Raw genomic sequence first — 26,562 nt, forward strand, 5'->3', positions numbered from 1 at the left:
AGCTGCACGTAAGGGGATTAGAGAGGAATTAACGTCATTCTTTTGTCATTATAGAAATAAATTGATATTTGGTTTTAATCAGAGGGAGGTTGGACAACCAGACAGGATTTTCGGAAGGGTGGGGTGACACAACTGTGACAAACACAGTATGCACGCAAACACAGTGTTGTCCGAAGTCACGAATCATGTCGTTGGGTTTTTAAATATTTCAGCCCTGTGCGGATCTAAAGGTCATTCTGAAATTTAAAGGGAATGGGAATCACTTTGAGGCGGAAGGGATGCTCGGTATGGTGCTCTGTACCGGACTGATCCTGTCTCGGAGCCTTTGTGACCGGGGAGCATCTCTTTATTTCTCCCCATTTAAGATCTTGGAGCTCAGGCCTCGGTCATGAACTTGGTTCTCCCGGCACTGAGGCTGATGTGCCTAGCCTGGCTGTGGCCCGTCACCCTGCTTAAGGGAACCAACACTCCAAACCACCGCAGACACAAGGACGTCTACTTGGGGGAAAATGCACGACACAAGCATGGAAGGTGAGGACAGCTGATCTCACTGTTATTTTGTTTTTGGCAGATGTGATTGTATTCCAAAATGCAAAAATTAACAGACTTGCTTGATAGGTTACATATGATAACACAAAAAACCGTACCCGTACTTAAAAATGCTGGTTTATTTTCAACCCAGCGTTGCATGAATCAAAAAAAGACAAACCCAACCCACTGGGTTGTAATTGAACCTATGCTGGGTTGTTTTAACATATGGTTGGATTTTTTTGGGTTAATTTAACCCAATGGCTCTTTTTGACCCATTGCTGGGTTTGTGATGCTTAGTGCACAGTAGGTTTTTTGGAAAAGTGCAAAAAAAATGCTGCAGTTATTGTTTTCAACACATGATTGAGATTAAATTAGCCTATGATTGGTTGTTTGTTTCAACACTTGGCTGGGTAAAATAAGAACATTTTCTAGGTTAATTTAGACCACATGTTGGGTTTGTCAATATTTTTCCCAACCATGTGTTGAAAACAACAGCATTTTTGACAGTTTTAAACATCCATAAACTATTTTTTTTGAGTTTAGGAATGACAGACAGCAGACCAGTTTACCCTGAAGTAGACCTCACAGTGTTCATGTACAGCTCCTAAACGCATGTCAAATGCTCTTGTTTGTTGTTTATTTTTCATTGTATATTATCACTCTATTTAATGTCCATGTTTAAACAGCCATATTTCATAGATGATGTTTCCTTTAGTTTGATGCACAGAGCACAGAGATTTATTTGTGTAAACCAAGCTGTTGTTGTGATTTTTGTTAAAGGCTGTAATTACAGCTTGTGGTTGAGCAGGGAAGGTGAGGAAAACACAAAACAAAACACTGGGGTAGTAATTTTCATTTTTGTACCACTTGTGCTAAAACATTTGTTCTTCTTTCTATTTCAATGGAAAAGGGTACTGCTAAAATTTCAAGAACTTCAAGTTCTAATTTTACTTTAAAGACAAAAAGGCAAAAAAACTTTTTGCTGTCGTACGTTTTAAGTTTAACTAGATTTGCTGTGCAATACATTTTAACTTAAAGTTTTAAATTTCGGATAGTGATTTTAATATTAAAAAGAAATTATTAAAATTAAGTTAAGAAAACTGTTTTCATAGTGTTAAAGTAACGTACAAGCATGTTGATATGACACAGTGATCACATAGTTTTTATATTGTATAAACATTTAGTATGCTCAGCCTTGAACACATTTTATGAGTTGGCTAATTCATTAATCGTACAAAAATGAACAATAAAAAAAAACAATACTGAAACCCCAACCCCAATGTCACAGGTTGCACAAAAGTAGTGAATTAGCCACTTCGAAAATACATACAAAATACATACATGTGTTGGTGTTCTTGTGTTTGGTGTTAGGAATCACACTGTAAAAATGTGCTGCCTTAAATTTGAGTATTGTCAGTATAATCAAATTGAATGTATTTAAACTTAAAATTTTAAATCTTTAAATCATAAATAGTGATGAATGGCAGTAACTTTTAAAAAGGATAAAATTGCTTAATTCTGATGAGTTAAAGTAATGCACTGTAAAAAATACTTTGCTGCCTTAAAATGTTTTGTTGAATCAACTTGGATTTACAAGTCATTTCAACTTACTATTATTTATCTTGACTAGATATCTGTTGTTATAACTACAGGTGAGTTGTTATAAATTATAAAATTAAGTTAACTATCTTTTATAAGTTGTGACAACTTATCTCTGTTGACATGACTTGCAAATCTGAGTTAATTAAACAAAACATTTTAAGGCAGCAAAGTATTTTTACAGTGTGTAAAAACATATTTCCATGACTTTCCATGAAATGATCAACTGTCCAAAACATGATGAAAGAACCAGGATCTACATGCAGAGGATGAGGTGGTTTCATTTAAATAAAAAAGAATCGATGAAACGATAACAAGGCCAAGGCACTGAAACATGACAAGACATAACACAGCACATTACTAAAAACTACAAAAAACATAACATAGAACTACAAAACCGACATGACAACTTAACCAAAGCTGCATTCCGATTTGTCTACCTAACCATATGTGCTCTATTTGTGTTAAAAAACCACTTACTTTTGAGTACAAAGCAACACAGTATGTATGCACACACTGGGACATATTAACGCAAAACGGAAGTGACGACTGTTGCCTGGACGACGCTGTAATCCTTATGAAATTTAAACATCAGAATACAACCCATCGTTGCATTTAACCACTTCTTTATGATTTTTTTTCATGTAATGTTTACTCTGTAGTTTAATTTATTGATTCACTGAGGCATCTTTTATTTAATTTGTTAATTCTGTGTAGCGCAACTAAACTGATATCATCCGTTTAAGTGTCCATGGATACACTTCGATTTTTCACCTAAAACAGTCGACCATCCGGGAACTTTACGCATACTTATTTTAACATAATATAATTTGGGACGCACTAGTTCTAATTTCAAATACTATTTAGGGTGGATTGTTTGCAGATTGGGACGCAAGGCAAGACTTTAAAATAAAAGACATAACAAAAACAACAACATACACAATACCCTTACAATTGATCACATGATTTATTTAAGTTTTTATTTATTCTGAAGCCTATTTACTACAGTACATATGTATAATGGTAGAAAAGAGATCGCACTCAGAGACTGAATCAAGTACAAAAACTGTATAAAAGTACTGAGTGCGGTCTCTTTTCTACCATTATACTACTTTATCTTGGAGTTACGCACCGGGCATACAATTTGGACATTAGGCGCAGACGCCACTTTTCTCACGTCTACAGTACATATGTAAATACAATGAAAAAAAAAGTAAGATAAATTTACCTATCTTTGAATCACATGGTCAGATGTTTTGTTATAATGTTACTTTTTAAAATGTCAAAAAATCTGTCTGTTAGTCAGACAAATGTTAATGTGCTAGTCAGTGGTGGCCAGTGACTTTTTTTTCGAGGGCACTCAATGAAAAGTTTGTCAAAAAATGTATGTAGCCCGTCATGTGTGTGGTCCGTAATTTCAAAAAAAAAGCAACACACATGAAACTCCGAACACATATTTTGAATTTGCGCCCCTCGGATGAGCAGTCATGAGCCGCCATTGGTGCTGGTAGTAGTAAATGTTGGCAAATGCATGTTAGTGTAAATGTAAAACCAGACATCAGACTAATTTTCTTTATTTTGTGTTTCAAACAGCCGAATAGATTTTAAAACAAAGAAGTCAGACAGTACCAAATCTCTACTGATTAAGTCTGAGCAGCTCCTTCGTATCGAGGATCATGACTTCGCCATGAGACCTGGTTTTGGAGGTGAGGATCTTGACCTTTCAAATGCACTATATAAATGTCTATGCTGTAAGAGGTCTTGCTTTAGACTTCCTTAAAAAGACTTTGGGTAGACAGAGAGTTCATTCTAGTACTTGTTCTAGCTTTTGAAGAACATAGTTATGTTTTTTTAAAGATTTTAAACATACACTCTCAGAAATAAAGGTACAAAAGTTGTGACTGGGACAGTACCCTTTCAAAAAGGCACACCTTTGTACACAAAGAGTGCATATTAGTACTTCAAAGGTACATATTGGCAGTTCAAAGATACATATTTGTACCTAAATGGTACATATTGGTACCTTTTTAAAGGGTTCTGCCCCAGTGACCGCCTTGTACCTTTATTTGACAGTGTATGGTTCAAAATATATTTTTCCGGTGTCCTTGGAGAGTTCTGCTTAGTTTGATAACCAGACATTGTCCTAGTAATTTTAGTCTCAGTTTTGAAATTTTGTCATTTAAACCCCTCAAGCTTTATACTATTAAAAGCTTTGCTTAAACATTTCATTAAAGTATGCTTGTGCTATCCTTTAGGGCTTGATTTTTTGTTACCTAATGCCAATGTTGTGTCCAAATACTGTGTGATCTTATTGCATTTATACACTTATGAACATTATGTGCTATTTAATTGCGTTTGTGCTTGAATGAACAGATAATAAAATATTTCACCGGGAATAGAGGAAAGTTGGCACAATTGGGAATTTTTTGTCAGAAATGTTTACACAGACCATTTCAGATCATTTAATTTGATTATTTGATCTATAATACACATAAAAATGTTCAGATAGCGCTAAACACTGATCATAAATGCTGATCATATTGATTAAATGGTCATTACTTATGATCACTGTTAAGATGATATATCTAACATCGTTTTGTTTATTTTAGATTTGAAATATACCACTATATTCTCCACAACAATCTTCTGTTCTCTCATGCATTTTAAGCAGCTTACATTGTATGAAACATGTTGTGCTGATAAAGATATCATCCATTCTTGCTGCTGTTATTTGACAGTATTCAGTATTTCTATGTTCTGCCTCTGTCATATTGAATGAATTTAAGATCAGGGGATTTAAAAATCACAGCTAGGGAACTGAATAGATCGGGATTCTGACATGAGATCTTTAAAAAATGTAGGTTAGAGTGTCATATGTAATGCGTCCAGATCAGCCCTTAAATAAATAAATAAATACTCTGACCCAGATTGTAGTAGTGCCAAACAGACAATACACAGAGGACAGCTGTGTTTTTGTACATAGTAATCTGGATTATAATCTCAGTCGGTCTCTGAGAATGCCTTTTGAATGTGACTGAATCTTACTGGATAGCTGAAGGGTACTGATTTTAGAAAATGTGACCCTGTCTATGAAAACCCAGATAAAGTCATTTTTGTGATTTACTGTTTTTTTTTTAATCATCCTACATGATGTTAAGAACATTCTGTGAAAATATATTTTTTTATATATAATATTTTCGACATCATTCAGTGATATTTCAGATACTAATATCAATTTTGTACTTAAATAGACATTGTTATTGAGTGGTATTGCTGATATATGAATGACATCATTCACTGTACAGTATTTACATTACTCAGAGGTAGATTATTTTAAGAATGGCATTGTTCTACTATGGTCCAAACCACATAGTAGTCTTGTTAGAGCCATTTTAGAGTGTGGTGATTGTAAATGTGAGGCTAATCCCTGCACAAAAACACTGAGAGCGAGTTTTATTTTATTATAGTCCAGATTATAGTGCAATGCCACTGGCACTGGCGCTTCTCCAAAAACAGCACAAGGATAATCATGCGTCACAGTCATGTGCACAGCAATAAAGTTGTCTGCAGAAAACGTATCCATGCATGTTGGTACATCAGTCATGAGTCTACGACAGCGTTTTAGTGCCAACTAGAAAAAAATAAATAAATATAATGTATAAAATAAAGTCATTATTATGAGAATAAAGTCAAAAAACGTTTTGAGAATAAAGTAAAAATTATGAGAATAAAGTCGAAATATTTAGAGAACAAACTAGAGTTCACACACTTGACTTTATTCTCAAAATGTTTTTTATTCTCAAAACGTTTTGACTTTATTCTCGTAATTTTGACTTTATTCTTGAAATGTTTTGACTTTATTCTCGTAATTTTGACTTTATTCTCAAAACGTTTTGACTTTATTCTCGTTTTTTTTACTTTATTCTCTTAATTTTGACTTTATTATCGTAATTTTGACTTTATTCTTGAAATGTTTTGACTTTATTCTCGTAATTTTGACTTTATTGTCGTAATGTTTACTTTATTCTCGAAATGTTTCGACTTTATTCTCGTAATTTTGACTTTATTCTCAAAACGTTTTGACTTTATTCTCGTAATTTTGACTTTATTCTCTTAATTTTGACTTTATTCTTAAAATGTTTTGACTTTATTCTCGTAATTTTGACTTTATTGTCGTAATGTTTACTTTATTCTCGAAATGTTTTGACTTTATTCTCGTAATTTTGACTTTATTCTCAAAACGTTTTGACTTTATTCTCGTAATTTTGACTTTATTCTCTTAATTTTGATTTTATTCTTGAAATGTTTTGACTTTATTCGCATAATTTTGACTTTATTGTCGTAATTTTTACTTCATTCTCGAAATGTTTTGACTTTATTCTTGTAATTTTTACTTTATTATCGTAATTTTTACTTTATTCATTAAAAACGGTTTGACGTTATTCTCGTAATTTTGACTTTATTCTCTTAATTTTGACTTTATTCTTGAAATGTTTTGACTTTATTCTCGTAATTTTGACTTTATTGTCGTAATGTTTACTTTATTCTCGAAATGTTTTGACTTTATTCTCGTAATTTTGACTTTATTCTCAAAACGTTTTGACTTTATTCTCGTAATTTTGACTTTATTCTCTTAGTTTTGATTTTATTCTTGAAATGTTTTGACTTTATTCGCATAATTTTGACTTTATTGTCGTAATTTTTACTTCATTCTCGAAATGTTTTGACTTTATTCTTGTAATTTTTACTTTATTATCGTAATTTTTACTTTATTCATTAAAAACGGTTTGACGTTATTCTCGTAATTTTTACTTTATTCTCTTAATTTTGACTTTATTCTTAAAATGTTTTGACTTTATTCTCGTAATTTTGACTTTATTGTCGTAATGTTTACTTTATTCTCGAAATGTTTTGACTTTATTCTCGTAATTTTGACTTTATTCTCAAAACGTTTTGACTTTATTCTCGTAATTTTGACTTTATTCTCTTAATTTTGACTTTATTCTTGAAATGTTTTGACTTTATTCTCGTAATTTTGACTTTATTGTCGTAATTTTTACTTTATTCTCGAAATGTTTTGACTTTATTCTTGTAATTTTTACTTTATTATCGTAATTTTTACTTTATTCATTAAAAACGGTTTGACGTTATTCTCGTAATTTTGACTTTATTCTCTTAATTTTGAATTTAATCTTGAAATGTTTTGACTTTATTCTTGTAATTTTGACTTTATTTTCGTACATTTGACTTTATTCTCGAAATATTTAGATTTTATTCAGTAAATTTAGTAATTAAGTGGCACTTAAACGCCGTCTCACGAGTCAGGTATAGTAACACTTAAAATATACTGTATATAGCATTAGCTTCATCTGAGCTGTTTTTGTTTACTTTATTACTTGAAAATTTAAGTCAAAATAATGCACTTGTATATGAATAATTACATTTGGCAGATGCTTTTATAAAACAAAATCTTCAGTATGTGTGTTCCCTGGGTTCAAAACCATGATCTTTTTCGCTAGTGCGAAGCTCTACCACTGAGCTATGCAGGATTAAATAAAAAAAATATGACAAACATTAAAACTAACATCTAAAGCTGCATCCCAATTTGGTATACTATCCATAATAAATAGTATTCAAAGTTAGATCCCAAACTGTAGCACTGAGTATACTTAATGTACCCGGGTGGTCTACTATTTTTAGTGAAAAAACAAGTGCAGATCTGCATTAGGCATACTCGGCTGATAATCCCAACAATTTATCAAGGGAGGAAGATGTTCAGTGATGTCACACTAAGTGAACTGTGAAATACTGTACTTAAAAACATTTTTAAAAAAGTACAAAATTTGTAACTAGAGCGGTACCTTTTAAAAAGGTCCTAATATGTATCATTTTGATGTACCTTTGAGGAACCAGTATAGTAGGCGATAGTCGGTGAAACGGTGATTACCGGTGCTTCAGCCTCTCACCAGTTGGATCACTTGCCCACCGCGACACCGTCTTTCACCGTCGTTTTGATATTTTCTTGTAATTAAATCATTTAGTTTCGTTAGAAAGAGCAAACATTAACAACTGAATGTGTCTGCTGCCTGAATTCAGCGGAGCTCAACACGCGTCACGTCACAGTGCAGCAAGTGTCAGATTTCATTTATTCCTGTCAGACTGCGGCGAGCTTACTGACCAGACGATCATGGCAGAATCATGACGATCATACTCGTTTTTGTCATGATATACATATATGATGATGTTAAATATAAGTGAGATCGTTTTGTTGTTGTGTTTTTCATTAAGAATAATAATAAACCCATCATTCACGCAGCGCTTTATGGAGGAAGAGCCGGTTGCTCTGCTTGGGACTGGTGGGTTTCTGTCAGAAGTACCTGTGCACATTGACTCAAGCACTTAAACCAGCTGTTGCACTCGCGATTGCACGCAAATTCATACGCAATTTAACGCAGCGTACGCAAGCGCTGCACTCAAAAAAATGATTCATTGGATTAACTCAATAAAATTGTGGGCAGGATTTCCATCCAATATGAATGTGTACCCTTAACTCATAAAAAACTGCTTTACACAATAAAAATATATTGAGTTAGTCCAACTCAATTTAAAGTAAATGGCAATACTCAATTAGTTGCCTCAACTCAATTTAGTGTAGTCTGAATAACTCGATTTAGCGTAGTTTGAATAACTCAATGTAGGGTAGTCTGAATAACTCAATTCTGTTATTTTATATAAAACTTTTTTTATATCTTACTAATTAGCATAAGCACATGTTATCATGCTAATAATAATAACATATGATACTTTGGATGAGCATGTGAGAAGAGACTGATCTCCAAACAGGCATTAACACATAGTGCTCATTGAGATACATCACATCCACAACCTAACCACAAGCGCCACTCTTCTGCACGATGGTAAACAATTTGAAAAAATATAACAAAAACGCTTCTAAATCAATAAGATAAATGGACATTAAACACTATTAAGTTTTTCTCTTTACCTAAAAATGCATAAAATAACACAATTTAAAAAATACTCTCCAAAAGCAGTTGCATGCAAACCATGCTGGGAAATTCTTTTTCCAGAACCCAAACTCAAACTAATTGTGTTAACACAATTAAAAAGAAATCAATAAATTATAGGACATATTCATTTTGTGTTAGACTAATTAAATATATATACTTATTGCTCTTAATGAGGTATTTTAGATTAATTGAACACAATTTTAATGTGTTATTTCTAAGAAGGGCTTGAATCATTTCTTTGAGTGTGGATTTAAACAACAGTTGCATCTAATTCATAAGTGAAAGTAAAATGTGCACGTCTGTATGTGCATTTATAAGCCCCTCCCCACCTGGTGAAACCGGTATCACCGGGTTTGTCAAGCGCTGATTAACCGGTGGGAAAATTCTGTCACCGCAACAACCCTACAGTATAGATCAACATACCAGTTTATACCAACGTTTGAGGTACCAATACGCACCTTTCAGGTACAAAAGTGTACTTTTTAAAAAGGTTCACAGCCCAGTGACAACTTTTGTACCTTCTTGTACCCTTTTTTCCTAAGAGTGTAGTTGTATTTTGCATACTTGCATACTCTTTTGATACACACTAAATGCATATTCTTTCTCCATCACCTAAAGAGTGCATAGTTTTAGTGCAGAAGTACAGTAGGTAAACTAGGACACAGCTCCTATCAGACCCTTTAACTTGGGCTGTATTGCTTTTTTAACATGATTCAACCGTGCTGGACCTCTAAGCAGAAATAGGGTTTAAAGAATGAAATGGATAATTTTCAAAGGGCAGTACAGCAGACTAAATGGTCAGATATTCTTACCGGGATCAATATAGACGAAGTCAGCAAGATGTTTGCAACCAAGCTACAAAGTTTAGTTAAGGAGTTTACTAGAAAGGTAAAAGGAAAGAAAAAAACAAATGCACTCCCCTGGCTTAATAATGACATTTTTAATCTGATGAAAGAAAGGGATTTTGCTTTAAAAAGATCATTAAAAACAAAGTTAAATAGTGATAGGTATAGGTTCACCTCACTACGTAATCAAGTAGTCAAAGTAATTAGAAAAGCTAAAGCTAACTTTTTTATAAAAATTATTAATGAGGGAAAGGGTAATACAAAGCTGATCTGGGAACAGATTAAGAATGTGATGGGAATTAGCCATAGGCTTAGAAACCGGGTAGAACTGAATTTGAATGGTAAATTGATACAAGATCCATCTGAAATAGCTATAGCTTTCAATGAATATTTTATTAATTCTGTGAATGAAATTGCAGTGAATTTTCCTCCAATAAATGGAGATATTGTTGAAATAGATAAAAGTAAGCCATCTTTTATCATTCAACCTATTTCTGAAATTAAAACTCAGGCAATTATTAATTCTTTTAAAAACTCAACAGCAAAAGATATTTATGGAATGGATTCTAAAATGCTTAAATCCCTGAATGAACATCTAGCCTACCCTATCACACATATTGTTAACCAGTCAGTATTACAGGGGATATTCCCAACTATTTGGAAGACTGCAATTGTATCTCCTATATTTAAGTCAAATGACCCTCTAATTTTATCTAATTACCGCCCAATCAGTATTTTACCTGTGGTCTCCAAGGTTGCTGAAAAATGTGTATCAGAGCAACTTGTTTCTTTTCTTAATAATAGTCCATTTACTCTTCATCCGATGCAGTTTGGCTTCAGGGCCCATCACTCTGCAGAAACTGCCAATTGTTTCTTTGTAGAAACTGTCCGAGCAATGGTTGACAAGGGAGGTGTTGTTGGTGCTGTGTTTTTAGACCTGCGTAAAGCTTTTGACACAGTTAACCATCAGGTACTTATTGCCAAATTATCTACTTTTAATTTTTCCCCTTCTGCAATCAAATGGATTGAGTCATATTTAACTGGTAGAACTCAATACGTTTCCATTAATAATTATCGTTCATCAGTTCTTAATCTATCTACAGGGGTACCACAAGGTTCGATACTTGGCCCGCTTTTGTTTAGTTTATATATTAATGATCTGCCATCAGTCTGTCCAGATATCAGTACATTAATGTATGCGGACGATACTGTAATATATGTGCATGCCAAGACAGAACATCTGGCTGCTGCCAAACTGACCATAGCTATGGATCACATTACTAATTGGCTAAATCGTTCGTGTCTTCAACTAAATGTAAATAAAACAGTGGGAATGTTTTTCACAAAGAGACAAAGTAATATTGTGTCAAATATAATGATCTCAGGTCAAAACATCAGTATTGTGCCACAATTTAAGTATTTGGGTGTTATTATTGATTCTAATCTCTCTTTTAAACCTCATATTAAGAAAGTGTGCAATAGGGTTAAGTTTACATTAGCAAATTTTAGATATATTAGAAATGCACTTACTTTTAATGCTGCTAAATTATTTATGGATGCCATGATTGTGTCACATCTGACATATTGTCTGACAAGCTGGGGACAAATAAATAGCTTATCACTAAAGCCAATAGCAATTCTTTATAAAAAAACTCTTAAAGTATTGGCCCAGAAGCCTAACAGTTCACATCATTGTATCATTCTTGATGACCATAAACTGTTAAGCTGGGAAGATGTAATTAAATACAAAAATATCTGTCTGGTTTATAAAATTCTGCATAATAAGGCTCCTACTCCTCTTAATTCATTTATAATCCAACGTAAAAATAGCAGTCAGATCACCAGAAGCACTACACGAGGTGATCTTTTAATCCCATTTAGGAAAAGCACATTTGGTCAATTATCATTTTCTGTTACAGCAATACAAAACTGGAATTCATTGCCCACCACAATTAAAGACCTACATACATATTCCGTCTTTACTACACATCTTAAAAGCTGGCTATCCGTCAATTATAAATGCACACATTAATCAGACAGATGTGATGTGCATTTGATGTGACATGGTCATGCTGCTGCTGTTAGATCTTTGTTGGCTGCCTTAATGTTTGGTTATGTATGTGTTTTAATGTGGCTCCTGCATAATTATATGTGAAATCTGTACTGCTCCCATGTATGTAACAGGCTTTATGTTTTTGTAATTGGTGCTTTTTGACTGTGCTTGTCTAAATTGTGTGTCGCAGGATTGTATATTTTATTCTCTTTTGTTTAGTTCTGTTGTAATATAACTGTAATGTATTTTGTTTGATGTATGCCTATTAACACTCTGGCCGGGGACTACAGCTGGAAATTAGCCGTACAGGCTAAAGCTGCTCTTTTTATTAAAAGGGACTGTCCACGTTATTATAAACTAATAAAACTAAACTAAACTAAATAGTAGCATATCTCCATAAACAACATGATATTTAAACATCAGTCTGTGCCATGTCATTCTGTTATGACATGCAAGTTTCATGCTCTCATTCTCTCCCAAATATTTACTCCCTTAGTTGAATCATAACTTCTACTAATGGGTCTTAGGAGCTATGACGTGGTTTGTTATCCCTGAGAAGCAAACTGGCTTGACAGTCGATAAACACATTTGACATTTCTGAGATGGGAAAGCAGGTAACGGCAGGTTCTTGTGGTGTTACGGTTTGCCTTTGCCCCGATTTGTATAAAGTAGGAATTTGATTGAACGTTCAGGCAGTGAATGGGTTCAGACAAGCATCATTTAGCGCATTGTTAAGAAGTTATAGTTCACATCGATTGCTGTTCGTGCAATTTTTAGAAAGACGTTTAATGGTAGGAACAATTCACAAAATAGCAGGGGACATCACTTGATTTTGAAACTCTCAGTTAAATCTCAATGCTGTCTATAAAAAACAGCTCTTGGTATTTTCCTATGAGTCTTTTTACATTTCTGTTTCTTTTTATACAGTAATTTGTGATATTGTTTTCAACTTAGGCTCGGCTATCCCAGTGGGCATTGATGTGCAGGTAGAGAGTATCGACAGCATTTCAGAGGTTAATATGGTAAGCATCTGCTCTTTTATAAAGATATATATATATATATATATATATATATATATATATATATATATATATATATATATATATATATATATATATATATATATATATATATATATATATACCTCATCCGTGAGCTTGGCACCCCCTTAGCTTCCAATGATGTATATCAAGTCCAAATCCCCAACCATTTAAACAGATTAAATTTACGATTGAGCCAGAGATCAAAGGTCAAAACTGTCAAACTACAAAGGCGTATGCTGAATATGCCTTACACATGTGTTCATATTGTGTATAGCTTGTGCCCTACAGGTCAAAAGTTTGAACACATCTGTGAGGATAGTTGAATTAGCTTAAGTTATTTCAACTTTATTTATATAATTTATAGCAACTTCTCATTAGTCAAGAAAGTTGAAATTAATTGGAATTTCAAATTAATTAAATTATTAAAAAATGTAAGTGCAAGCAATTTCATTCAAATTTTGATGCTCCTACTAATCTCATAATGAAAAAGCCGAAAAACGATATTGCTCGTTGTTAGTTCATGTTAGCTAATGCATTCACTAATGTTAACAAATACAATCTGATAACAAAGTTTTCTTGTTCGGCAATATGTGTAATCATTAAGAATACTTAACTGATGAAATCTTTATAATGTGTTGTGTAGGACTTCACGATGACCTTGTATCTTAGACATTACTGGCAGGACGACAGACTGGCCTTCCCCTCCAGCAGCAACAAAAGCCGAACGTTTGATGCTCGACTTGTAAAAAAGATCTGGGTGCCTGACGTCTTTTTCGTTCACTCCAAGCGTTCTTTCATTCATGACACCACTATGGAAAACATCATGCTCAGAGTCTATCCAGACGGGAACATTCTTTACAGTGTCAGGTAACCACAAGAACTGCTTTCTTCAAACCAGATGTTTCATAAACTCTTGCTATTTCAGATATATTTCATCATAATATGATGTTTACGCTGAAATATACATTTTTTAGATTTTTGACATTCTTAAAGGGATAGTTCACCCAAAAAAGAAAATTCTGTCATCATTTACTCACCCTCATGTTGTTACAAACCTGTACAAATTTCTTTGTTCTGATGAACACAAAGGAAGATTTTTGAGAAATGTTTGTCACCAAACCGTTGTGGAGCCAATTCACTTCCATAGTAGGAAAAAATAATACTATGGAAGTAAATGGGGTCCACGAACGGGTCCTCGTATGCTACTTCCTATACGTCATGCGCTGGAAACGCACTCTCTCATGAATGCGCGTTGGCCGTTGCCGGTAGCTAGTTATTTTGTGTGTTTGTAAAGTTGTAAATATTTATATTTTTCTTACAAAATCACATTTATTAACCACCTTTATTAACCCCCTGAAGCTGTGTGGATTACTTCTGTGAAGGATGGATGTACTTTTTTGGGCTTCAAATCAAAAGCACCATTTACTACCATTATAAACCTTGGAACAGCCAGGGCATTTTCTAATATAACTCTGATTGTTTCTTCTGAAAGAAGATAATCAAACACATCGAAGATGGCTTGACGGTGAGTAAATCATGGGGTAATTTCATTTTTGGGTGAACTATCCCTTTAAGCCTCTGAAATGCAAAAGCACCTTAAAAGTAGTCCATACTTACCAAAAATGTGTACAGGATCAGTCCGATTCACAAATAGAATATTTTACGGAGTTACATCTTTTAAATAAATAACTTTAACGAATACACAAGCCAAACTGAACTATTATTTTGGTGATTAACAGCTACACTCTTAAAAATACAGGTGCTTAAAAGGCTCTTCACAGCGAAGCCACATTCTCCGAAAAATGGTACAAGAAAGTACAAAAGTTGTCACTGAAGCGGTACCTTTTCAAAAAGTACACTTTTGTACCAAAAATGTGCATATTGGTACATCAAAGGTATACAATGGTACCTTAGAGGTACATATTGATACCTTAAAAGTACATATCTGTACCAAAATGTTACATCTAGGACCTTTTTAAAAGGTACCATGTCCCAATACCAAACTTTTGTACCTTTTTCTGAGAAAAATTCTGTTACTATTTACTCAGCCTCGTGTTGTTCTAAACCTGTATGAGTTTCTTTATTCTGTTGAACACGAAAGAAGATATTTTGATAAATGATGGTAAGCGCACAGTAGACACTCATTAACTTCCACAATAGGAACAAATACAATGAAAGTCAATAGGTACAGTCTAGTGCCCTGGTCACCAACCCTGTTGCTGGAAATCTACTTTCCTGCAGAGTTCACCTCCAACCCCAATCAAACACACAGGAACCTGCTAATCAAGCTAGGCTACCTAAAAATTAGGGGCAGTTGCTGGAGCAGGGTTGGATCTAACACATGCAGGAGGGTAGATTTCCAGGAACAGGATTGGTAAGCACTGGTCTACTGTGTGCTTACAATCATTTATCAAATATTTTATTTTGTGTTCAACAGAATAAAGAAACGCATAAAGGTTTAGTATAACATTAGGAGAAGTAATAACAGAATTTTCATTTTTGGGTTGACTATCCCTTTAATAACTACAAAGAAGGAGGTTCTTTAGATGTTAAAGGTTCTTTATAAAAACCATTTATCCAGAAATTATTATCTATGGCATCATAAAGCACCTTTATAGTGTAAAATCACATTAAAGCTTGCTAAACGATTCTTGGAAAGATAAAAAGAAATTAAAAAGTCATAAATGTTTGGAACTACACGAGGGACAATAAAAAAACGCCATATACTTTACTGTTTTTCATTGTTGGATTAACCATTCTTTTTAAATACTACTGACAAATCCTCTTTATGTTTACATGACCTGACAGATGAGGTGTGGTTTCCATTAACACACTTACACTGTTTGCCAGGAATTATTTCTAAGAAATACTGGCACATACTGCAAGTGTAGACTTGCTTACCTTGACAGGTGTGACTGAGCTACTGAAATTCAATTTTGTTACGTTATGTCCACATTCTTACATGTCTCTGATTTTAAAGGTACATGTTTATTGTTTTTATAAGTAATCATTTATTGTGACACAGAAGTATGATTTGTGATTTACAGAATCACAGTGACGGCTCTTTGCTCGATGGACTTCAGCAGGTTTCCTCTAGACACACAGAACTGCTCTCTAGAGCTGGAGAGTTGTGAGTATAACAATCTAGTCTGTTAGCAATTTAAACACAATAAAAGAAATAACTAGTCTACACTCAAACCCTTTTTGAAAATTTCTCTATTCATCTGTACTTCTGTTTCAGAGATGTTGCAAAGTAAGTCAGCTGGTTTACAACCTATACTGCATGTAGAAAAAAGAATTGGGCCTTGATTTTAAAGGGACACTCCACTTTTTTATGCTTATTTTCCAGCTCCCCTAACTTTCTAACTATTTTCGGGCAGTGCGTAATATCGTTGCACCTCCTGCAGCCATGTTACGGCAGCAAAGTCGTTGATTATTACTCCAGAATGAGAGTATAGTTCCTAGCCGTATCTGCCTAGAAAATCGCAACTTTTAATTTTCGGTCGTTCTTAGTACACAATGTTACGAGAAGAGTCAATTTTTAAAGCTCCACTGTGTAAGATCTACTCCCATCTAGCGGTGAAAGTCTATATGACAAGCAACTGAATAATACTTTCTAGCCCCCCCCATTCGGAACGCGTTTTAACTCGTACGGTGGCCCGGCCGTGTCATGCCAAGGTTAACATGGCTTCCAGTAGCTACAAAGCAAAAGCAATGAGAAAAAAATTAACAATTTGCAATGTCCTTTGCCTGTGATCCATCAAAGCACACCGATTTATGTTTAACATGAAAAAAGTCTGATTGTCATGATATGTCCGCTTAAAATCACATACAAAAAGCAACCATGACGGGTTTAAATGGACGCGAATTAATATTATGTCAAAGTACAATGCTTATGTTTTAAGTAAACGTTACATGTCCGTGTATATGTAAGAGCTTTCTCTCATATTGGTGAAAAAAGATCACGCAACTTTCACACGCTTGTAAAATGAAACGAAAGACGCGCAGATCAGACGCTTTTATCAGAGTATTATGTCAGACATTATGTCAGAGTACAATGCTTATGTTTTAAGTAAACGTTACATGTCCGTGTATATGTAAGAGCTTTCTCTCATATTGGTGAAAAAAGATCGCGCAACTTTCACACGCTTGTAAAATGAAACGAAAGACGCGCAGATCAGACGCTTTTATCAGAGTATTATGTCAGACATTATGTCAGAGTCCAATGCTTATGTTTTAAGTAAACGTTACATGTCCGTGTATATGTAAGAGCTTTCTCTCATATTGGTGAAAAAAGATCACGCAACTTTCACACGCTTGTAAAATGAAACGAAAGACGCGCAGATCAGACGCTTTTATCAGAGTATTATGTCAGACATTATGTCAGAGTCCAATGCTTATGTTTTAAGTAAACGTTACATGTCCGTGTATATGTAAGAGCTTTCTCTCATATTGGTGAAAAAAGATCGCGCAACTTTCACACGCTTGTAAAATGAAACGAAAGACGCGCAGATCAGACGCTTTTATCAATGAAAGGCTAAAAATAGCGCTGTCACCGTGTGTTTGTGCTAGAGGTCAGAAAAGATGAAAAACATTTATCTCAGTACCTCAGATTACATAAATGGGCGGAGAGACGGCGTGTGTCTGTTCGGACACATTAAACCACATGCATGTTTACACTAACAAGTGTTATGCATAATCATGCTAAAGTTAGCCAAGGAACTATAAAACTTCAAGTTTACAACATGGACTGTATAGATGTAAACGAATATGCTGAATTACCTGTGGAGAATATAGAAAGTGCAACTTCAGTGTCCCTTGAGCCCCCTCTTGGAAAACTAACTCCAATAGTGACTTTGGTCTTGATGTTTTTCCTGTCGCGTTGTCGTTTAAAATCCCCGTTTCGCTTCCTTGGCGATTTGTTTTAATGTCCTCGAGAATATGTCTTCAACAGGCTTTCAAATCAAAGCATTAGATCGCAGGTTCATCACGGTGTGCGGTTGTTGTAAAATCCGAAGGATTCAGCTACGCAGGTCACAGGCTGGATACGATACGTCATCAAGCCTGGTTTATTTAAATCAACTGAGCATTACATTCGCAAGTAATACGCATATTACATCAATTTACAATTAACTAAAAATAATTGTCAGCTTTATAATTGTTAATATTCTGAAATAAGACTGTCTTGATGACGTATACCGCCTACACATGCAACCTCCAGAGGCTTCAGCTATCGGCCAGCATGAGTGTAGAGTGAAAGCGCGAAAGGCGGAGCTTGAATTTCAGGAATGTCCCTCGTCGGCGAATGTATTTCAAAGATGGAGGCACAACATGGATTCAGCCAGAGAGCGCTTCGACGGTATGCATTTTAAATAGCAGATTCTACACTTACGAGAATACTTTCATTAGTGGGTGGGAAGTAATTACACATGAATGAGCACATACTTTTGAAAGAAAACATGGGTTTTTGTTAAGAATTAACTCAATAAAGTACACAGTAGAGCTTTAAATAGGAAAAATATCGAAACTCTTTGGTTATTTTTGAGCGTGACGCTAATGGTCTAATCAGATTCAATGGATTATGCTAAGCTATGCTAAAAGTGGAAGCGCCAGACCCGAAGATCGACTGAATGGATTCCAAAATGGTATAAATCAAATGTTTAAGGAGTGTCCCTTTAAAGTGCAAGTTTGCATTTTGTAAGTAGCTTAGCTATAATGTAAAGCAGCTGAGTAAATATAAGGAGGATCTATGTTTTATATGAGGAGTTATGTATTATACATAACTATGTTTTCAGTGGTGTATAGACCGTACATGAATTCTACTATGCTTTTATTACCTGAGAATGAGGCATTTCTATCTACATACACCGCGGGTCCCCTTACATGGTAGTCGCCATTTGGCGACACCATGTTTCTACGGTAGCCCTAAACGGTCAAACTGCTCTACAGAGCATATTTTGTCACTACATCGCCTCAGACACGTTTGTCCTGTGGCAGCAAATGTAGCTTCTCTATGCGTTTTCGAAAGGAAGGGGTGGACTGAGCCGTTGGTTGCAATTCGCACTACAATACACTGCACATATATAGTTTATTTCCTCTTTCTTTCTTTCTTTATTCTTTACGCCATTCCTGCATCTATGGCTATATTCATGGGCAGAAGTTAATTCAGACACAGGTTGGGGGAGGGACATTTTGGCATGTCCATTTTGCATAACTCAGGGTTTCCCGCAGCACTTTTCAGTTCGGGCGGCCCACCTTAACAAGGTCGTCCAAAAAAAAAAATTTGCTGCACAAAAGGCCGTCAAGTGCATCTCGGAGAATAACGTGGACGCGTTCACACTGCGAGCGGGCACGCGCCACATGGCCGAAATGAGAGAAAGACATGGTCCGTCAATGTCTGGAGGATAACTAGCCTGTTGATAAAACATTTAATTCATTAATAATCTAGTATTTGTTCATTTTCTGTCATAGTTTCTTCAAAATTGAGTTTTATTTGAGTGTTTTAAATAAAAATATTTTCACCATGATGCGTAAGCCCCGCCCCTTTGATTGCCACGCCCCCAGCCCGCCCACCTGCACAACCCTACCACCTTAACTAACAATTTTTCTGCGGGAAACCCTGTAACTTGCATGTATTTGGCCTCTGGAAGGAAACCGGAGTACTTTATTTCCTCTTAAAGTATATGTGACATCCATTATACTAGCAAACAAACACACACACACACACTTTCACACACACACACACACACACACACACACACTTGAAAATAAAGGTGCAACAAACGATGCCATAGTAGAACCATTTTTGGTTCCCCAAAGAACCACTCAGTCAAAAGTTCTTAAAATAACAATTTCTTTCATACCTTTTTTATAGTTTAAGAAACCTTTTTCCACTATAAACAACCTTTTGGTTCTTTAGATGTTAGAGGTTTTTTATGCACTCTAAAAACTGCTGGATTGTTTTAACCCGGCAGTGTGTTCTGTCCAATAGTGACCCAGCCCTGGGTTAAAAACAACCCAGCATTTTTTAGAGTGTGGAGCCATACGGTCAAAAATGGCTCTTCTATGGCACTTTGTATCTGTAGCACCTTTCGTTTTAAGAGTGCATGCACTTGCATGGACTTCAGCTTCAGAGAGGAGATGATGGAGCTGCTTTTGGATGCTCTGTGTTCTTCTCTCTGAGGTGTGCTTTCCATGTATCTTCAAAGAGAGTTTGCTGTCTTTACCTCCCTTCCCTGTTTTATTTTGCTCTCTTGAAGATGCGTACAATGAGAATGACCTCATGCTCTATTGGAAGAATGGGAACGATTCATTAAGGACTGATGAGATTGCTCTCTCACAGTTTTTTATTGAAGAATTCCACCCTTCCTACGGGCTTGCCTTCTACAGCAGCACCGGTATGTGTGCACTACTTCCTTCTGTATACAGTTACAGTGCAATGGGCTGAGAAATCCCTTCATTCTACACAATTAAAAATAAAGGTGCTACAAAAGCTTCTTCATAGTATTGCCATAGAAGAACCATTTTTGGCCTCCAAAGAACCTTTTCATAATCTAAAGAATCTTTTTTTAATATGGAGAACCACAGAAATGAAGAAAAAAAAATGGTTATTCAATGGCATCATGTAGCAATTTTATTTTTAAGAGTGTACATTGATCAGTCTCTGATGGGTTATTAACAATTCTAGGTGTTTAGCAGATTTGCACGTGCATTTTGGCTCAGTTTTTGTTAAATAAGTAATGACACAGTGTTGCATGTTATCGTTCAGCCGAGGTTGCATTTACCTACTATAATTTAACACCTGCTATAGACCGGATTGTTTTTTTATGATGTTGTGATACGTGAAACCAACAATATAACAAAGGGTGTACTTAGTTTTTCACATGCCGGTAATTTAAGATCTGACAAATCTCTGTTTTTTCTCTCAGGCTGGTATAACAGGCTGTACATAAACTTCATCCTCAGGAGACACATTTTCTTCTTCATGCTCCAGACGTATTTTCCCACAATGCTTATGGTCATGCTCTCTTGGGTTTCTTTCTGGATTGACAGGAGAGCCGTACCTGCTCGCGTCTCTCTGGGTAAAACACTTTTAAGTGTATAAGGAATGAGACAGTAATGTGGACTTTTAGAAAGATTGTTTCTACAGTAGCCCGAAATGGACAAACTGCTCTAAAGATCGCGTTTTGTCAATACATTGTCTCAGACAATGATGTGTTTATCCTGTGGTAGCTACCGTAGCTTCACTATGCGTTTCGAAAGGGAGGGTGACTTTTGAAGCTGTCGGTTGCAATTCACAGTCTCACCACTAGATGCCGCTAAAAGTCCCACATTGCACCTTTAAAGAGACATTCCACTTTTTTTGAAAATATGCTAATTTTCCAGCTCCCCTAGAGTTAAACATTTGATTCTTAGCGTTTTGGAATTAAGCTTAGCTTAGAACAATCCATTGAATCTGATTAGACCATTAGCATCACGCTAAAAAAATAACCAAAGAGTTTCGATATTTTTCCTATTTAAAACTTGACTCTTCTGTAGTTACATTGTCTACTAAAACCGACGGAAAATTAAAAGTTGCGATTTTTTAGGCAGATACGGCTATATAACTATACTCTCATTTTGGCGTAATAATCAAGGACTTTGCTGCTGTAACATGGCTGCAGAAGGCACTGCCCGAAAATAGTCCCCTGCTATTGAAAGTAACCAAAGGGACTATTTCCTGGAGTGTGCATAATATCACGCCGTAGTATGCACACCAAAGCTTTTAAAGGCGGCTGAAAAAGCCATGAGGATGCCGAATGCCAGCTTTCTTCAGCTGAGTGCTTGCTTTGGTTGCTGTTCTGTTTTGTTTATCAGTTGTACGATGTGTGCTGGTTGGTTGTTGTGATATTTGTCCCACCCCACCTCCACTCTGATTTGATGGCTGTGTGAGAACTGACATTGACGAGCTAAGCTTTTCACCCAAAGTTGAATATTTTTCAACTCTCTGGCTTTCAGTGTGAAAAAAACACTAGCTGCTGGCTTTTTTAAAAACTGCTGAGCTTCCATTGGAAAAAAATTAAAACATACGTCGGCCGCAGGCGTAAAAGGTTTGGTGTGCACGCCCCCTTAAAGGCGCAAAAGAGGATGTTTTTCGCCGACTGAGAATCCAAAAACGGTTACTGAGTTTTTTAAATGAGCGCATGCGTAAAAACAGCCTCCCTCCTTCACAGCTCATTTCTAGGTAACGCCTTCCAAAACTCGTGCACGAATATTTGAACACGAGTGTTTGTTTACCACCCGCATATGTTGTGTCAGTGGATTCATTATGTGAAATGATATGATAATAAACACATAAGACGTTAAAACGTTAGACTAGTCGACGCTACTCCCATTTTAACTAGCATGTAGCAGACTGGTCACTGCCTTACAACTACAGTACAAGAACAACGTCAATGTACCTGAATAACAGTACAGAGAAGAATTTTTGCAAACTGCGCGTCTGTCTTGACACCTCTCTGTTCCTTCATTGCTCTCCAGCATTGAAATGTTTCTCCAATAACGACTTTGTTTACATTACGTTCTTCTGACAATTTTCTCCTATTCCCAGCGGCTTTTAAAAAGTCTTTCTTTTGCGTCCTCCTTCGGGGTTTTTCTCATCCATGGTGCAAATTCAAGGAGGAAAGCAGGATCGACAATGAAAACAAACCGAAACTTAAGACAGAGTTTCATGCGCTATGCGCATGCGTCGCCTGTGTAAAGTTACTGGAGCGCGCACGTCTCTCACAAGGATCGTAATGGCAGTGATTGACAAGCCAGAGGGCCAATCGCTGATGCGATGACCGCATGAGCAATTGGCTGATGTTTGTAAGGCCCTATCTTGTGCACAGATGACGTATATTAAAATTATTACTTTCAGTCTTTTATCATTTAGTAAAGACAGTTTCAAGTAATATTGCAAAAATGTATAAAACAAACATCCTCTTTTGCACCTTTAAGGTTTGTATGACAACTTTTAGCTCTTTTTTTTTAAATGTTAATTTAAGCAAAATGGTATGAATTTCTAAACAGAACTTATAATATAAAAATATGTCAATAGTTTAGGTGTGTTACTTGTTTGTAGGTTTAATTGTAACTTCTCTATTTTTAACGATCTCTAGGAACAGTGACTATTTTTAAAGAATGTAATTATATGACCGGAAAAAATAAACTCAAGGCCACCCTTTGTTGCTTCAGACATTGACGACAGAACACAAGTACTTGCTGTTATAAGACTATAGAGTTGAATCACATTTTTTAACAGAAGCCCCCCACGGTGTGCTTTCTTGAGAAAAACAAAACTTATTTGTTGCAATACACACTGTAAAGACATTTTGTTGTTTTAAAGAAACAAAAAAATTTGCTGCATGTACTAACATGACTTTGAAAAACATTTGTTTCAACCCATGCCTGGGTAACAAGTTCAAGCCTAACTGTGGGTTAAATTAACCTAGAAAATGTTTCTATTTAACCTAAACATGTTTAACTGTGTGAGCGCTTTTATTAGAAAATTATTACAATGAAAATTAATATTAATACGACCGAAACAACATTATTACAATGAGTGACGTAATTTTTAACGTATGTTTAAGTATGTTTGTAGTCTAAAATTTATTATTATCGGTATTGTTCGTTTGATCTGGCATTTACCTTCATGCACCCCAAAACAAAGTGTAAGACATCAGAGACAAACTTTGAACTATATAAACACTATTACAAATACATAGGAAAAGGGAAGGGGCAGAGAAGCTAGAACCTAACGTTACTCGTTGTTCTGCCCACTGATACTGAAACTGTTGATGTGAGAGATTAAACTTTCTGGAAACTTTTCAACTTCCTTAACATCCCACATCTGTTGAAACACTTTCTTATGAACTCTTGTTTTCCGTTCTTGAGCCTGTTTTGTTCTCATACTACAGGAATCACGACTGTGTTGACTATGTCTACAATAATAACAGGCGTCTCAGCATCTATGCCTCAGGTGTCTTATGTCAAAGCGGTGGACATTTACCTCTGGGCCAGCTTCCTCTTTGTTTTCCTGTCAGTCATCGAGTACGCTGCGGTAAACTACTTCACCACGGTGGAAGAGATGAAAAAGATGAAGAAAGGAAAGGTCAGGGTCATGCTGTGGGTTTATGGTCATTTCTTGAGGAGAACTGCTGACTTGCTAACCATACACATGACAAATGTCACCTCCGTTAACCAAGACTGAACATTAAGGCTATGTCGCCCCCTTACGGCTGTAGGGAGTCATTTTTACTAATTTTGTGTCTGCTTTAGTTGTCATTACAATAAAACTGTACATAATTTAGTATTAAAATATAACTACCCTACTGAAAAATAAAGCTAAGACCAGCATAAGCTTATGAGCTGGTTTTAGCTGGTCTCCCAGCTTGTTTTGAGCTGGTTTTGCTGGTCTAGCGAGCGGGTCTAGCTATGTTTTGGTCACTTTTTAAGCTGGTCTAACTGGTCAGGAAGACCAGCTGACCCACCAGCATTACCAAGATGGGAGGACCAGCTTAAACCAGCTACTACCAGCATAAGCTTATGAGCTGGTTTTAGCTGGTCTCCCAGCTTGTTTTGAGCTGGTTTTGCTGGTGTAGCGAGTGGGTCTAGCTATGTTTTGGTCACTTTTTAAGCTGGTCTAACTGGTCAGGAAGACCAGCTGACCCACCAGCATTACCAAGATGGGAGAACCAGCTTAAACCAGCTACTGCCACCTTAGCCTATGCTGGTCTTAGCTGTATTTTTCACTAGGGTTGTATTTTGGCAAACATGGTTACCATGGTAAACTGTGGTAAAAGACGCATGTCACTTTAATGACTTAAATTAAGTCAAGTAATAATCTATTTTTTTTACTTCTTGCAAAATGTAGATACATCTGTGTATCATCTGTATATCACAACCTAATGAAAAATCCAACCAATAACAGCATAAACTGGTAGCTGGTTTTAGCTGGTTTAAGGTGGCAGAAGCTGGTGTAAAAAGTGATCAAAACACAGCTAGACCAGCTTGCTACACCAGCAAAACCAACTAAATCCAAGCTGGGAGACCAGCTAAAACCAGCTAACCAGCTTATGCTGGTCTTAGCTGGATTTTTCAGTAGGGAATGCACTAGTTTTATTTACTTGTTTTTTGCTAAAGACAAATCTTTTAAAATAAAAAAGTTAAAAAATATCAAATATTGTTAAAAGGGCTGGAAAATATAGAAATCCCTACTGAAAAGACCAGCTAAAACCAGCCTTAGCTGGTTGGCTGTTTTAAGCTGGTAAAGCTGCTGTAGCAGGTTGGTTTTAAAAGGGTTTAGGCCACTATTTATCTGGTCAGTCTGGGAGACCAGCTGGACCACCAGCTTGACCAGACTGGAAGACCAACTTTGCCATGTTGGGAGAACCAGGTAAAACCAGCTACTTCCATCTTAAACCAGCAAAGACCAGCTTAGCCAAGCTTTCAGTTTGATCAAGCTGGTGGGTCAGCTGTTTTTTCCCTTTTATCCCATCTTAACCAGCTCAAACCAGGCTGGGAGACCAGCTAACGGCAGCTTACACTGATTTTGTTTTACTTTGAAATACGTACGATTATGCAAAACAAAACTGGGTTGTAAACTTTACATTATATTGCTTCAAGTAAAATGACTGATTCACTTTCTTTTACACAAGCTCCCAGTTTCCTACGACGCAACCCAGGCTATGGCATACGATGGCTGTTTTCATGATGATATCGATGTTTCACCTTTCCCTGAATTTCCGACCACACCCAGTACGACGCGCACAATCCCGCCCACAGCCTCCTCTACTGAGCCGCCGCCCACTGAGGGTACCAGACTCTGGAGGAGAAAACGTTCAGTCGGCAAAAACATCAAATTCATCATGAGCAACAGCTACATGATCGACTCGTACTCACGAATCCTTTTTCCAGTTGCATATCTTCTCTTCAACATCATATACTGGTGTATCTACTCCTGATTGGTTTTCCTGATCATTTATTGTAGACTAATAGGATATGTCTATTAACTACTAAACTTTGGGACTGTGACTATCAAACACTTAGGCTCGGGTAATAAGCACAAGTGACATCATGAAGTGAACAATGCTGATGTTCTGTCAGAGCGATTCATGAAACTGAAAAAAAGTGGATGTCATCATTCTTCTGAAGAGGTTGAATTCTTCATAGGATTTAAAGGAATGTCGTTGAAGGAAAGCATGAAGTACTTTTAGGATCAGACTTTGCTTGCCACTCTTCATGTGATGGTTATTACGTTATCCATACCATACATCTTTAGGTCAGTGAGCTGAAACTAAACTTACACCATAAAAGCAGAAAAACTGGCAATTTATACAGGATAACCAACCAATCACTTTCTTCCCATACATTTATGCATGTGTTTGTTAGTTTGCATAAAATACAAGATTTCAGTCAAAAAATAAATCTATTGAAATTGATCA

At 35.8% G+C, this 26,562-nt stretch overlaps 1 protein-coding gene across 2 annotated transcripts; it reads left to right on the forward strand.

The window, feature by feature from the left end:
* On the forward strand, window positions 1–26,559 carry gabrr3a (gamma-aminobutyric acid type A receptor subunit rho3a). 2 transcript variants are annotated; one of them, XM_065260537.1, is made up of 9 exons: window positions 1–531; window positions 3,724–3,836; window positions 13,011–13,078; window positions 13,743–13,966; window positions 16,147–16,229; window positions 20,359–20,496; window positions 21,028–21,180; window positions 24,037–24,230; window positions 25,777–26,559. In XM_065260537.1, exons 1-9 carry the CDS (start codon window positions 389–391, stop codon window positions 26,080–26,082), a joined length of 1,422 nt encoding a protein of 473 aa, XP_065116609.1. In that variant the 5' UTR covers window positions 1–388; the 3' UTR covers window positions 26,083–26,559. The 2 variants fall into 2 exon arrangements, with proteins under 2 accessions (XP_065116609.1, XP_065116610.1); XM_065260538.1 differs by lacking the exon at window positions 20,359–20,496 and having other exon boundaries at window positions 2–531.
* The last annotated feature ends 3 nt before the right edge of the window (window positions 26,560–26,562 follow it).

This window comes from Paramisgurnus dabryanus, chromosome 10 (genome assembly GCF_030506205.2).
Source record: "Paramisgurnus dabryanus chromosome 10, PD_genome_1.1, whole genome shotgun sequence".
Taxonomy (NCBI): domain Eukaryota; kingdom Metazoa; phylum Chordata; class Actinopteri; order Cypriniformes; family Cobitidae; genus Paramisgurnus; species Paramisgurnus dabryanus.